We start from the raw sequence: 15,500 nt of genomic DNA on the forward strand, positions 1-15,500 counted from the left end.
GGAACTTGAGAAACCTGGTTATTCAGCTCCCTGTACACGATCCCAACAGGTTCCAGATTTTGAATCTGTTGGATTCAAATGTCCAGATGTAACACGCTCATTGTTTCCACTCACCACAGTTGATCCCACAATTTTAACTATATTTACTTTCTGTAAGATAGCAGACTGATAGTGAGATATTATACATGATAATGTAGCATCATGCATCATGAGGAGCCATCAATCAGTCAGACAGGCAACCAACCATGACTGTTTCATTGTTGTCATACCTGAACAGAGCCAAGCCCTAGTTCTGGACGTAGAAAGGTTGTCTCAGGTGAGTGGATTTCAGTGTGGAGCTTTTACTTTCATTCTTAAAAAGCCCTTTGCTCCCTGTCGTCCCCTCTCTCTCTACCCCCTTTTCCTGTCACTATCAATTAAAGGCAATAACCCCCCGCCAAAAAAAAATAAATAAATGTCTTATTCTGTCAATTCTTAATTAGTGCACGAGTCCTCATACCTTCATGACAAATTTGGTCATTGGCAATTGCCTTCCAAAGGACCCTTATGACCACTACACAAATGACTGTTATGAGTGTGCTTTTATCTGCCTCTACTACTATGATTAGGATCCAATTTATAGAGGTGGTAAAAGAAAAAAAATTGATTCACATAAGAGTTGCAATTCTTCTTTCAACAATTCTGAATCGATTTACAGAATTTTATGTTTATTTTTAATTTTTTTAAATTTACGATGTAAATAGCATGTTGATGGAATAAATAAATGTGAAACTCTTCTCTGCTTATTTTGCTTCATCACACAATGACCTTTTCAATCACAGTAGAAACTTCTGAATTAATAACTAGTGGACAGTCTCTCCTCGCTCTGCCCCTCTGGTACAGTCTACTGAAAGACACAGAAACAGACACTCTCTGATGCAGATACAGTGTTTTACCAGCGTTTGCCAGGTAAAGCAAGACTGAACGGCAGTGAACACCAGCTTGGTTTTGTTACCACGTTGTTTTCGGTCATTTTGATAAGCTACGTCATTAGCAACAAGCCTCCGCCACACAACTCACCTGCTGTTGTCAAGATGAACAACCAGAAAACTGGTTTCTAAAAACAAATGAGGGATAAATGAGGGTGTACTTGTGTGCAATGCCGCACAAATTGAAGATAAACCCATCATAGCTGATCCCAGACTAGATTTTTTGTAAGGTAGAAGACTGATAGTGAATCTAATATAGTGACTTTGCATTCTTTATGCTCAGTTGCATCTTAGCATATCGAATGCAAAGTAAATATATCAGTCTGTCAATCAACCATGGCTGTTTCATTGTCGTCATACCTGCCCTGCCTCCCAATTCTGGTGATAAATAGGTGGTCTCTGGTTAAGCTGATCTCAGTGTGGATTTGTTACTTCCCATGATGAGCTTTCAGGAAGAGGGACACAGGTGAGTACACTCAACAGAAAGTAAATGCAACAAATATATTGAATCTGTATATGCATTATAAAAGAAGACTGCATCATCAAATTGTTTACTTTTTGTGGATAACCCTCAGGTGTGTGTCAACTGTGCAGTCCTGGTGATTAGATGGATGAGCATCACAGTTTCTAGTTGTCAGAGTGAGTACAATATTTTGTAGATACACACTGTATGCTTTGCCAAAAGATTGAATTTAAAACTTCTACAAATACTATTTCATAGGATATTGTCATATTCTATGAAATTGTTTCAATAAAAATATATTTAGTGTATAGTCATAAGGCCTCTCTCTTGCCAAGTTGAACTGCCATGTGTCCACAGTAGCACAGAACAGACAAACCAAACACTGTAGCATTGTAATGGGGGTTGTAATCAACAAATACACTGATTTAACTAAAGGTTTACAGTAATTACATTTTATAAGTTATACTTTTACTTGGATATTTACATGGAAATACTAGACTAATTGTATGATAACTTTGACACCAACAGCTTGTCTTTAATTCCTCTCTGACGAGTTTCCATCAAAGTGACATCATGGCATCATCTGCAGCACATGGTAAGTCTAGTGAAAATTATCAGTATACATATCACAGATTCTGTGTGTTCTGTGAGAATGCAACCAACAACAAATGAAATGAGGCACTAAGGAGGAAGAAAAGACAGTCAGCTAAATGTACGGAGATCTTGGCAACAAGGGAAGATTTTCTGCAGTTTCTTAACTAAGAAACACAAACTGAGAATCTGCAGAATCCTTAAACCATCCATTCTTTCTGTATTAGTCATGGGATGATTTACTGGTACTGTGACCTAGAATGACAGGTTCAGGTGACACTGAAAAATATCCTTGTATATAAAATATCAATCATTAAAAGAGACTGATGCATGCACTTTTGAACTTGTGCAACTAATATCGGTCTTATTTTTTAAATCCATGTTGTTGACTTCGAATGTACATGCTCTTAACGACTCACAATCATAGCCACAATTGGGGCTGGAAATTTAAGACTAAAGAAGAATCAAAATTTAATGTCAAACTAACCTGCTTAACAATGTAATGCATGAATTATTGAAATAAATAGGCGCAACGTCAAGTGAAAATTTGTAATGTTTTCTGTTGTTTTACAGCATCTGAACTCAGGATTGTGGTGCTTGGAAAGAGCCAGAATAAAAAGACAATACTAACCAACTATATGACAGGGAAAAAAGACTTTCTTTTTCTGAAAATGTCCACGCAATGTACAGTCGCTACTGGACAGTGCAAGAAAATACCTTTAACAGTAGTGAAAACCTCAGATGTCTTCAGTCTGCCTGAGGATAAAGTGAGACACGAGATGAAAAAGTGTGTCGCTCTTTGTCCTCCTGGACCCAATGTTCTCCTGCTGTTAGCGAAGCCATCTGATTTCAGCGAAGAGGACGGACAAAAGTTAAAGTTCATTCTGAGCTTCTTTGGTCTAGATGCCTTTAAATACTCAATGGTCATCTTTACACATAACGAAGAGGGAAAGAATTCAGCAGTCGATCAACTCATACGAGACTGCAGACAAAGGCAGCACAGAGTTAACTTTGATAGAAAAGATCTTTCACAATCTGATCTTGAAGAATTGATCGAAAAGATGGAGAACATAGTAAATGACAACAAAGGAGCACATCTAAACTGCACTGAAGGGGCTCATCACATGACAGTACCTGTAACTTCCAAACCTCCTCTGAACTTAGTGTTGTGTGGGAGACATGGAACCTTGAAGACTTTGGCAGCCAATGCCATTCTAAGAAAAACAAAGTTTGGTCCACCTTCTGAGTGTGTTAAAAATCAGGGAGAGGTGTGTGGACGTTGGGTTTCCCTGGTGGAGCTGCCTGCCTTGTATGGAAAACCTCAGGAGGCACTAAAACAGGATACATTTAGGAGTATCTCCCTCTGTGATCCTGAGGGCGTCCATGCCTTCATCCTGGTCCTACCTGTGGGTCCCCTCACTAATGAAGACAAGGGTGAGTTAGAGACCATCCAGAACACATTCAGCTCTAGAGTCAATGACTTCACCATGATTCTGTTCACTGTGGACTCAGATCCTACAGCTCCAGCTGTTGTTAATTACATAAAAAGTGACAGAGACATCCAGCATCTCTGTCGGAGCTGTGGTGGACGATGCATTGTCTTCAACATCAAGGACAAACAGCAGGTCTCTGAGGTGTTGCATACTGTGGAGAAGATGACATTTGAAGGATCCAGATGCTTCACAAAACAAATGATCGTCAAGCCTCGAGAGAAAAAGGGTATAGGTTGTAAATCTGAACAGAAGATGGTAGGTTATCAACATCAGAGCAGAGAGAGTCTCAGGATGGTGCTGATTGGGAAGACTGGTTGCGGAAAGAGTGCCACGGCAAATACCATTTTGGGCAGAGAATGCTTCACATCTAGAACCAGCATGAAGTCAGTGACCAGGCTTTGCCAAAAAGAAACAGGAGAGATTGATGGCCGGCCTATTGCTGTGGTCGACACACCCGGCTTATACGACACGTCTCTGTCCAATGATGAAGTTAAAGAGGAGCTTGTGAAATGCATCAGCTTGTTGGCTCCAGGACCTCATGTGTTTTTATTGGTGGTGCAGATCGGCCGCTTTACACAGGAGGAAAAAGACACCGTGGATCTTATCAAGGAGATCTTTGGCAAGAAGTCAGGATATTTCATCATTGTTATATTCACCAGAGGAGATGAGCTTGAAAATCAAACAATTGAGAGTTACATGGAAGAAGAGAGTGACGACTTTGTAAAAAAACTGCTTGCTGACTGTGGAGAAAGATACCAGGTCTTCAATAACAAAGATCCGAAGAATAATGAACAAGTCAGAAAGCTGTTGAACAAAATAAAAACAATGGGGGAGAAAAATGGTGGCAGCTACTACACCACAGAGATGTTTCAAGAAGCTGAGGCAGCCATACAAAAGGAAGTAAAGAGGATCTTGAAACAGAAAGAACAAGAGATGCAGAGAGAGAAGGAGGAACTACAAAAAACACATGACGAAGAAATTCAAGCGAAGAAGAAAAAAATTAACAAAGAAAGAGCAGAGAGAGACAAAGCACTGAAGGAAAAGGAGGAGTACATTAACAAAGAACATGAAAAAAGGAAGAGAGAAGAGGAAAGGCGAGAAGAAGAGAACAGGGATTCAAAAATATATGAAGAATATCAGCGACAGGAGTGGGAACAAAAACTTCAAGATCTAGAGAAAAAAATCCAGTCTGAAAACACAAATGCTGACAGAAAGTTGATGCAAAACAGAGAAGAGATGAGACGTGAACGAGAGGCTTGGGAGAAAGAACGAAAAGAATGGTGGGAGACACGACATCGAGAAGATCAACAGAGACAAGAGGAAGAGCAAACACGACTGAAAAAGCTCAGAGAAGAATATCAGCAGGAAAGAAATGAATATGAAAACAAAAGAAAAGAAGATAGACTCAGAAGAGAACTAGAGGAAAGAGAATGGAGGAAAGTACAAGAAACCTATGAGAAAAGAGAGCAAGAAATCAAGAAGAAAAATGCAGAAGAGGCCAGAAAGCAAGCTGAAGAATTCAATGAGTTCAGGTTAAAATATTCAGCAGACTTTGTAGCTCTGATGGAAAAGCATGACAAGGAAATGGAGGACATGAAGCAAAAGCAACAAAAAAACAATGACCTAATGCTGAGACACTTGCTCACAAACAAAATGTATCAGAAAGAGTTTGAGAGACTGAAGAAGAAACAAGAACAAGAAATGAATGAGCTTCAACTGAATTACTCTGAGGAAAATGCAGAAGATGTGGATGAAGCAATCAGTGAACTACAGAAAAAACATGACGAAGAAGTCAATGTCTGGGTACAAGAGCATGCGGAGAAAGCCACAGCAGATAAGGCTTGCAGCATTTTATGAAATGCTGTCTGTTATCTAAATGTCACAAACATGCTTTAGTTATCCAACTGGGAGAGCTTTTGGTTTTAAAGACTTCACTGTTTTCCTGTTGAACTAGAATACATTTTTTGTCTTTTGATTAAATACACTTGATGCTTTTATGCGACCCTTCATATACATCTCTATATCTATATATCTAACCAAGGTTTGACATATAAATATTGTTTTTAAGTAATAAATACTTTCAGATAAAAAGTGTGACACTTTGAATAATCTTTTTCCTTTGGAAGTTAAAGGAAACTGACATTTACTTGTTTTCTTTTTCCCTTATAACAAACAAGAGACTAAATAATGACTAATCATAAAAATATCAGTGAAACCTGACTACATGACAGTAGTCACTAGTAAAGTACATGCTTTAAGATATCATTAAGTATTTGAATCATGTACATGTAATCGTTTAAAAAAAAAATACTAATACCTTTCAGTCTCACAAAGTTAATATCGTGTTTTTTTCTTTGGTTCTGTTGTGTTCAAGACTAATGCTGTCTGTGTCTTGTTTGATTTAATTTTAATTTTATGTAAGATGAAATGATTTTCCCAGCTATTTAGAATTTGTTTTACCTGATCAATCTGGAAATATAATCTCTTTTTTCTTGTTATGTTGTTTATCAAATAAAACTGAACAACAGTGTACATGGTGTCTCAATGGTTGCCTGATAGAAATTAGGTCTTAACTTGTTTCTTATAGAGCTGATGTATGGCATCCGATAAGCATCTTCTATTATGAGCAAGTTTCTTATAGGAAGTGTAGTATTTATAAAGATACCACTAAATTACATTTTTAGTCTCTCTTTTTTTCCATTTCATGTTTTGAACAGAAACCAAGTGTCCTTTTAATCTTTCATAATGATTATATTATTACTGATCCAATGTGAGATCATTATCAATATTACCACAATACTATGATTCAAATGTATCTGTATAGATTTTAGACTGCCCAGAAACAGCTGTAGACACTGTGTTCTTATTTAAAACCCAAAGTTAATGACATTCAAAGTTGTTTTGGTATTATTGGTAGTTTCTTTGATTGAGTTTACTTTTGTAACTGTAACCATTTAAGGTGGACAAATTCGTGAAATAAGTCCAATTAAATCCTCACTGATAATCTTAAACAAGAACTGAAGGAAAGGCTTACTGCTGGAATGGACTATTTTGGATTTAGCTAAAAAGTTGTACCAATAAACCAATATACCTATAAACTATATTCACTATCATTATTACATTATGAAAAATAGTTTTTTTTACTTTCATTTCTGTCTTAGCCTTTATTTGGAATCTAATTGGAGAATAAAGGACTGTTGACTGACTCTTGAAAGGCTGGAATATTTATGTCCAGTTTAGGTAGTGAATTAATCTAAAGGAATTTGCTGGGTAAAAATAGGGAACAACAATATTTACACATACTTTATGCTACCAGCACATACTTTAACTACCAATGAAGAAGCTCCAACAAATCAACTGATATATTCTGAAGATACCAGACGTGTATGTGTCACTTGTTATCACAGTTTCTTTATCTTACTTATCAGCGGCAAAGCTGCTTTAGCTGGTTTCACCAGATTCCAGCTCATCCTATGGAAACAATGGAGACATGCCAAAATAGTTGACTCAGAGAACGTATGCTAATGCTAGCTACAGTATGAACCATGAATGCATAATTAACCTCCATACTATAGCTGGAGACCACTCTCTATTGTAAGCATGATAGCACTGGTGGGCCTACAAAATGCGCCAATGAACCATTGTTTTTTCAGTGGTATGCATTGATTAAAGTAGCAACAAGGGCATATCAAACTAAGGATGTTGCATACCGAACCGAACGATTCGGGGCGAAAACATATAGCATTACGCCCCCAGTGGTTGGGGTGTGACAGTGCTTTATTGTTTGAAATGTTTAACTACCACTCAGTCACCAAATTCTGAAGTTTTTAACCTTACTTTAGTATATGACCACATACAATATTTGTAAATATCCTAAAGCATTTGTGTGTTTGGTGATATAAAATGACTCAAAAAACATACCTGATATAATTCATAAAATGAAATCAAAAAAAGGAAAGCACTGGATTTACTGATTCTTGATAACTGCTGTAGACGCTCTGAAATACTTTTGTAGGACAGACCATCACCCTCAACCCTGTCCTTCTCCTCCTTTCAGACAGCTGAGGGGGCCTAATGGTGACTCTGAAAATGTACTACTTGTCTAGTCTTGCAAAATGTGTGTGTCCATGGTGTTGGTATACAGTACACGTATTTTTACACACTCCTGGTACACAAAATGTCAGTCAAAGAGTTAGACTTGTTCTTACCTGTACTGTACAACCATCATGTTCTGCTCCCCACAGTGTCTGGCACAGCGGATGTACCTCATCCAGCTGGACTTACTGGGATCATTACCATCAATAAAGTGCTGTAACGTCCCTTCTGCATCATAGATCTGGAACACACAAATACACAGTCAGTCAGATGTACAGACCGAAGTGCTCTGCTCATTATTATTAGTGAAGTATGGCAATGGCCTCTATGTCCTGCATAGCTGTCACTATTAAATGTTCACATTTGAGAGGCTGGAACTGGTAAGTGTTTGGCAATTTGTTTAATAAACGACTTTAGCACAAATGAGCACAATCAACAATTAGCCCAACAACCACCCTGACTCCATTATATTTCAGTCATTAGACCACTACACATAAGATGTCTTAAATTTTAGCTGTTTTAAAAGGGATCCAAAAAAGATAAAGCTTAAGATTTCCATTTAGAAGCTCAGAATTACCATAAAACATCCTATTAGATTTAATCTGTGTGTGATCCACCAGCTCACTACGAGGCCTGTGCATTATGACTCAACCTGTGTATTTTTCAGGTTACAATCTTGCTCTGTACAAAATAACAGGCAGATCGACTTTAGACAGTCTCTCGCTCTACCAATATATAATTTTTAAGTTATATTGTTTATAAAGGTTTCTCTGTCTAAAAGCATTTCCAGGTCAAGTCAGTAAAACTGCCAAATTGTACCATCCTTGAATGTGTGTTTTTTCTTTGTATATTGTTTATCCAAGAACTTATGTTAGTAACGTTACTAACATTACTAACGTTACTAACATATTGTGGTAAATACTGCGGCACACATTTAACTGTAATGGTCCAAAATGGACACGCCAAGGATTATTTAACTGGTAATTAGTTTGAGTAGTTCTATTAAATCTATTTTCGAGTTGGAGGTAAAGCTAAGAAAGTCAAACTTATTAATCCTGTCAAAGTATCTGTCTCAACCCGAACAAGAAAACCGCGGCCAGACGACACCTGACTTGTGTATCACTCCGCCATGCTGAACAATCACTACATTAACTAAAAGTAATGTACGCAGAGTTAAGTAGTTCTTCTTATAACCACTCTGACATCATAAACAATATACAGAATTATTTTTCCAGTATCACGATAAATATCAGTAAATTATTATTTTTTATTTATACAGTATAGTGGCAGTTGCAGCTGACTATCGTATTATATTATTGCATTTTTATTTTTGGATGTGAACCAACAGTTACTATTCTGTGCATTATAATTTCATAAAGTAGCTAATTATATTTTTATGGTGGCTTTTTTTTTAAATGGCCAACAGGTGACAAATAATCAATAAATAATATCATTCAATAATCAACCAATCTGTAATTATTGTGCCTGTCAATACAAGTAATACAATTAAAATAATTCACACCATTTAGGGAGCTGTGTATAGTAAACTGGCAAAAAAAAAGTGGGGGTTAAAATATCTTTAAAAGCAAGCCATATTTGACTATGGTCTTCCTTAAATAATGTTTACTATATTTTACTACTGTATGTAACAAGGTATTTCCATTATCTTCATGCCAGTTAAATAATTGGCTGTGTTTTGGGAAACCCCAGACTCACACTGTCTGTCAGTGGTTAAAAGGATTATTAAGCTTACTTTACATGGAATAATTTAGTAAAGTAATTTAGTAAAATAAAGTAGAAAACATGACTTACATTTGTATGAACAACCTCTGCATTTATTTATTTTGAATGTAGGATTTCTAATGCAATTTATTTCATAAAGCTACAGTCTGTTTTCTCTTTTCTGATTGTGTTTTGTGTGTCTGACTTCACTATAAAAACAGAAATTGGATATAAAAGCATTAGGATGCATTACAGATCTAAAAGAAAAAAGGGGGAGGCAGTCAGAGGCCTAAGCTAGGAGACGAGGAAGCTGCTAAGGATGTGCAGTCTCTTTTGTCATAGATCATATGGGAAAGGATTTATAAACTATTACAGATAGATATATGGATAATAGAGAGAGCTGGGCATTGGAATGAAGTCTGAGAGATAAAAAAGTCCCTGCAGACACGTCACGTCTGAAATCCTGTGAGATTTCGCTCCTACAGTGTTTAGGACATGTATTTCAAGACATGTAGTTACACTTAAGTGTTAAAGTTACAGTTAAGAGTCAGTGGAAACTCTGATATGAAGAAATGTTACTTTTTTTTAAATTTTTTTTAGCTTTTTTTTGGAGAGCCTAAAATATACAACTCTCAGTAAAATAAGATTTTGTTCCAGAGTATTTATGCCCACAGATTAGTTTAAGTGGCGGACTGTAAAACTGTAGGTAGTATGGGCATATTTATGGGAAAGCAAAGTAAAAAATCTACACATTTTATGAGATCCATCTCATAATTGTGTGATCATGTTTCAGTTTGAGGTCAGAGTTTTCTTAAGCATGAACGGTTGCAGCTGAAAATGATTACGAGTCCTGCACTTGCTGCTCAAACAAAAAGAAATAACTCCAGTTGATTTGAAATGTTTTAAGCAAGCCTTGGCAACAAATCATTAGCCTCTTATCCGCAGTCAGGCTGAAGCTGTGATTATTACAGGCCTGCTGGGTGTTAAACGTTATACAAACCTGATTTACACCTGCTTAAAAGCCTCGCTGCACCGCCTGCCAATGTCTTAGCCATTAAAACAAGTTCTGAGGTCTAAAAATACGTTTTCAGAGCGACAGTGGAAGATAGCACATGAAGCATGAACATGAAGCATAAACCAAGTCTCCTTTTTTTCTGCTCTTGTGGCAGGGCATAAAGATGGTGCTATCAGTCCGTCCAGAGCGACAGACCAGACCGCAATAACAATTTTCTAATGATATTCATGATCGCCAAAGGAAGAATCCTAATGATTTTGGCCATAAGTTCCACTTTTACACATGAAATATTAAAATTGAATTGTCAGATTTCCATGAAATTTTCTTATCAAATTCCCCAGAGAATGAAATGACCCCATGACCTCTTCTCTAGTGCCACCCTCAGGATAAACCTTATATTTCACCAGACCGGCATTGGTGAGGCTTTAATCCAAAATTTAAACTAGACACCGACTCCAACACACACTGAATCCAACCTTAAGACCAGCTAGTATAAAAAAAAGTACAGTAGACTAGTGTACAGAAAAGAAAACTGTTTTTTTTTTCTTTTCTAAGCCATTATTTTATTTCCCTATCAACTGTAGCTCTATAGTAAAAATGGGAAACTTGTTAAACTTGGTGGATCATTATTGATATAGTTATCTTGTTCACAACAGCAGTAGGAGATTTGAACATCTGCCTGTGTATGCTTCATTCAGGGCACCAGAGACAGAGCATAACCAACAAAACCCATCAGGGGCACATACTGACATAATGAATCTGTCGGAGTTTTCTGGATTAGTATATTTATTCAATTTGTTAAAAAAGAAGTGAGACTGACTAGTCCATTGTATATAAAAATGAAGAAATTAAGACTTTCACGTCTGAACTTCCAGTGTAAGATCAGCGTAACAATTAAAAAAAAAAAAAAATGAAAGAAAATAAATCAACTGATAAATTCACAGCTACAATCAGCAGGAAAAATGAGTCGATCTCCCTCAGCCTCACTGGGTGTTCATTATTAATCCATCCCTCCATCCATCCGTGGTGATGCAGTGTGACTGTATTGAGGAGGCGTTGAGTGCGTTTATAAGGTGATGACCTGAGCCAATAGCCGGCCTTTCTGCTGTCCATACAGCCAACAAACAATCAATGCTGTAAATGACTTCCAGAATCAAAGGAAACAGCCTCATTTATTATTCTCTGCATGTAAGCACTTTAATGTCTGTCACTGACTGTCTGTCTGTCTGTCTGTCTGTCTGTCTGTCTGTCTGTCTGCGCACTCCTCTGCCTTTATCTGAATCTTTGTCTCATATAGTTTATAATGTAATATATAAACTTTATACATTATATTTTATGCATTTCATTTCTATATATATTTTATTTTTCAGGAAGTTCTGCTTAGTCTACATTTTAAAATTATGATTAAATTCAGTTTCTCTCCGTGTCTCTGTATCACATGATCTTTGTTAAGCTGATTAAAGTTAGGTTGATTGGTGTAGCAAAAGCTCTCACTGACATGAATAATGAGGAAGGTAAAGTTTACCACTTAAAATGTTTGGTGTATCATTTAAACACGCTCTTCTGAGCAAATAGATCCTCTATAGGGAGGAAGAAGGGAAAGGAGGCAACTGGGCTGATGGGAAATGTGATCTTACTTCGAAGACACATGAAGACTAATTCTATCCAACACCGTGTCATTTGTTTACAGTAATTCTACCAATGAAGCAATAAGTCTTTAATTTATTCCTCTGTCTGCACTCCTTTCTTTCACCCCTCTGTCGCTGAGTGCTATCTGTTCAGAGGTAGAAATTGTATGTGTGTGTGTTTCTATGTACTTCAAAGGGATGTTTTAAAAAAGTGTTAGTTTTAGGGTTGAGGTTAGAACTATGTTTCGGTTCAGATAAGGGACCAGGGGGATTGCTCATGTCACTGAGGGTCCTCACAGGTATAGCAGTGTGAACGTGTGTGTGGTGTGTTATGTTCTCTGCAGCATGTAATGAAACTCCTGCACTCTGCTGTTGTTTAAAGCTTTTGTTACTCGCAGCCATTTGTCACTGACGTCTATTTAAACAAATCACAGTACGTTTAACAGCCTCCCGCGTCGTCGTGCTCCACTTTACTCTGCACTGCAATGGGTTTTGCTTTCCAAAAGAGTAGAAGCACCCAAAGCTTGCAACAGGTTGCCATATGAAATAGTCTTTAAAGCTCTGTGTTATTTCTAGATTGCCAGAATCTTCAATCTAAAGTGTAGATGTTACTTAGTTAAAATGTTGTAATAAAGTGTTGTTGTGTCTGTGGCCACTGTATAAAAATCAATAAACAAAACTATAAACTAGCAGGTTAATAGTAAAAGACATGGGATAATGTATACATAAATGACACCTGATGGTACAACTCTGAAGTATGATTCACTGACTGGTTTTGGACAATTATCAAGGGTTCAATTTAAACTCATAAAATCATTTATAAAATGTTGTTGTTCTTGTTGTTTTTTTTTTTTTTTTTTTTTACCTCTAATTGATAATGACAGCTGAATAGTGACAGGAAAAGATTAGAGACAGGTTGGGTTCCAACCCATGGCAGCTGCAGCAAGGACAGCCTTGATACATAGGGCACCAGGTGAGGTATAGGGGCTTAATTCTTCTTTTCTCTTCAATTGTTTTTTAAATCTTCATGCAATACATTTTTTTGCCTTATGTAAAGCACTTTGAGTTTCCTAAAGTGCTGTACAAAAAAAACAACCCTTTAAAAAAAAAATGCAATCACATATAGGAATTGTAAAATATTAAAATGTAAAACGTGTATAATGTGAATTTATGAATTTTGTCATGACACCTGTGGTTTGTATATTGTCTCAGTTTTGCGGTTTTGATTCAGGGATCCATAGTTTTTACTAGTAAAACTTGTTTTCACCTGCTCTGATAATATGTTTTATTATGCCTACATTGACAGAACCACCTGTGTGTGACCCTCTGCTGACTGTACAGTAAAATGTCTGAAGCCTCTCAGACCAGCAGCTGGTTTCTAGCTTGATGCTGTTCTGTCAAAGACGTTTTGGCTGCCTGTGTTTATCGAATCCATCGCTACAAAATTCCATCTGCAAGACAAACGGCCAAATATAACATGTTGTTTAGCTCAACAGCTAGAAAATGTTGCAAACACTGCCAGGCTGCCGGCTTCACTTCAGAGCTCCAGTCATTTTTCCATCTGAGCACAACAATCATGACAAAACTTTTTTTTTTTTTTGCTACAGCATCAGGTTCTGAAAGCTCAATAAATTATCCTTGTTTGACCCTCAGTTTGTCCTGGGCAGATGACCCTTTCAGCACCGCACTGCTTTATATTCACACTCTGAGACCACACATCATACGAGCTGCGGCTGCTGGAGGAGCTGAGGGTTCAGTGCTTTGTTCAAAAGAACTACAGCGATGGGGTTTTTTAAGGTTTATCTGCCATATACTGCTGCAACTAATGATTATTTGCATTATGGATTAATCTGAGATTTATTGTCTCAGTTAATTGTTCTATAAAATGTTGGTAATTAGTAAAATAAATCACACTTTCCCAAAGTCCAATGTGATATTCAGCTTACAGTGGTGTACAACATAACCAGTGAATGTTTGACATTTTTGCCTTTCCGTTGACTGATTAATTAATTGTAATTTGTAATGGTAATCTGTCCTGAACCCAATTCTTTTAAAATTGCAAAAACTCAAAAAAAGAATTGTCTGGTGTGTCCAACATTAACTTTAAAATTTGTGTGCATATCCTAAGTTTCCAAAATACAAAATGTGTCATTTTCAGGCAATAAAGGGAATGAGGCACAAGCAAAGTGACTTTTTCTAAACAAAATTTTTCTAACTACTCAACTACCAGAGAGCTCCTTGACCTCGCTGATTTTATATAATAATAATAATGTACTTTATTAATACATTTTACTATTTTTAATGAACTACAGGTCTAATGAAGTAGTCACTAACAGAAAGTAGTGATTATTTACTTTGAGCTTTTTAGTGAAACTGAAGTGGAGGATGTCAGAGAGATGGAGAGTCTTATGATGAATCTGTCTGTCTTTGCCTCTTTACATTTACAAGAACCAGAGGAGTGGAATCAAGAGGGGAGGATTAATTCTCCCTTTCTCTCTCTCACACACAAACACACACATCACACACACACACACCACCTACACATACACATAAGCAAACCACACAGCAACCACGACCACCACTACACACACACACACAATGAGGCTATCTACCGAACTCATATATTCTGTTATTTGTATTTTACACTGAAATCTGAAAGGAGAAAAAAAGTGTACAACTAAGTCATAGTAAAACTCAAATTTGTTTTTGCACATTATAAGCTACAATTTTATCTAAATATAAAAAAGCATCACAGCACTCACACTTTGTTGCCTGGAAAGTTCAAACGACAAAATCTGGAATTCCAACTGATTGGAGTAAAAAAAATAGTGTTTTAAAGTTGACCTTTGCCCTTTATTTTTTCTTATATGTGTATGTCTGCATTCTGCTCACTGAGGAAGGCATCAGCAACACTGAATTACAAAACATAAAGATTCAGTAAATGTAAACCTCACTGTATGTAAAACAAACAAGGTGAAACAGTTCCCTGTTTCATAGCATTTCTAAGGGGAAATTTGACAGTAACAGCAATTATATGAACACATTTATTTTTATATTTAAATATTAAAAAAAACCTTTTTAAAGTCTTTTGCAGAATAATCCACTCTTCCTCTCTGTGTGTGTTGTATGACTAAACACACTGTTCTTTTCCATCTAGCTGTTTATCTTTGTCGTACCACAGCTATGTGTACTACCGTTTGCCAAACAAACAGCCACATTCAAAGTGTGGAGTGTAAATATTTAAAGGAAACAGGTTTGACATTTTGAGAATACGGCTTATTTCATTTTTGCGAGAAGAGAGACACGAAAAGATTGAAACCTCTCATGTTTATTGTAAAATATACAACCCAACAGCTAACTTAACTTAGCTTAGCAATAAAGACTGGGAAACAGCTTGCTTTGTTCAATCCAGAGGTAACCATACCTTTAAAGCTAGCCGATGAACAACGTAAAGTTAGCTTTTTCTTCTTTCCTCCCCCATCATCTCAAAACCTTGCAGACTTATCTTGTGACCCTTTGGAGGGG

The 15,500-nt window shown here is 36.7% G+C and overlaps 2 protein-coding genes across 2 annotated transcripts in view; one reads left to right on the forward strand and one right to left on the reverse strand.

Moving 5' to 3' along the window:
- The first annotated feature begins 2,004 nt into the window (after positions 1-2,004).
- LOC118325588 (GTPase IMAP family member 8-like) lies at positions 2,005-5,372 on the forward strand. The gene is made up of 2 exons (XM_035658306.1): positions 2,005-2,026; positions 2,596-5,372. Exons 1-2 carry the CDS (start codon positions 2,005-2,007, stop codon positions 5,370-5,372), a joined length of 2,799 nt encoding a protein of 932 aa, XP_035514199.1.
- Positions 5,373-6,916: 1,544 nt separating this feature from the next.
- The window catches only part of LOC118325589 (putative histone-lysine N-methyltransferase PRDM6), a 32,269-nt gene continuing 23,685 nt past the window's right edge, over positions 6,917-15,500 (reverse strand). Inside the window, exons 4-5 of the mRNA XM_035658307.1 lie at positions 7,724-7,851; positions 6,917-6,986 (exon numbers count right to left, since the gene is read on the reverse strand). Coding sequence (XP_035514200.1) covers positions 6,917-6,986; positions 7,724-7,851 — 198 coding nt within the window. The remainder of the gene's footprint in view (positions 6,987-7,723; positions 7,852-15,500) is intronic.

Source organism: Morone saxatilis, unplaced genomic scaffold (genome assembly GCF_004916995.1).
Source record: "Morone saxatilis isolate NCDOM2014 unplaced genomic scaffold, NCSU_SB_2.0 Contig16, whole genome shotgun sequence".
Lineage (NCBI taxonomy): Eukaryota > Metazoa > Chordata > Actinopteri > Moronidae > Morone > Morone saxatilis.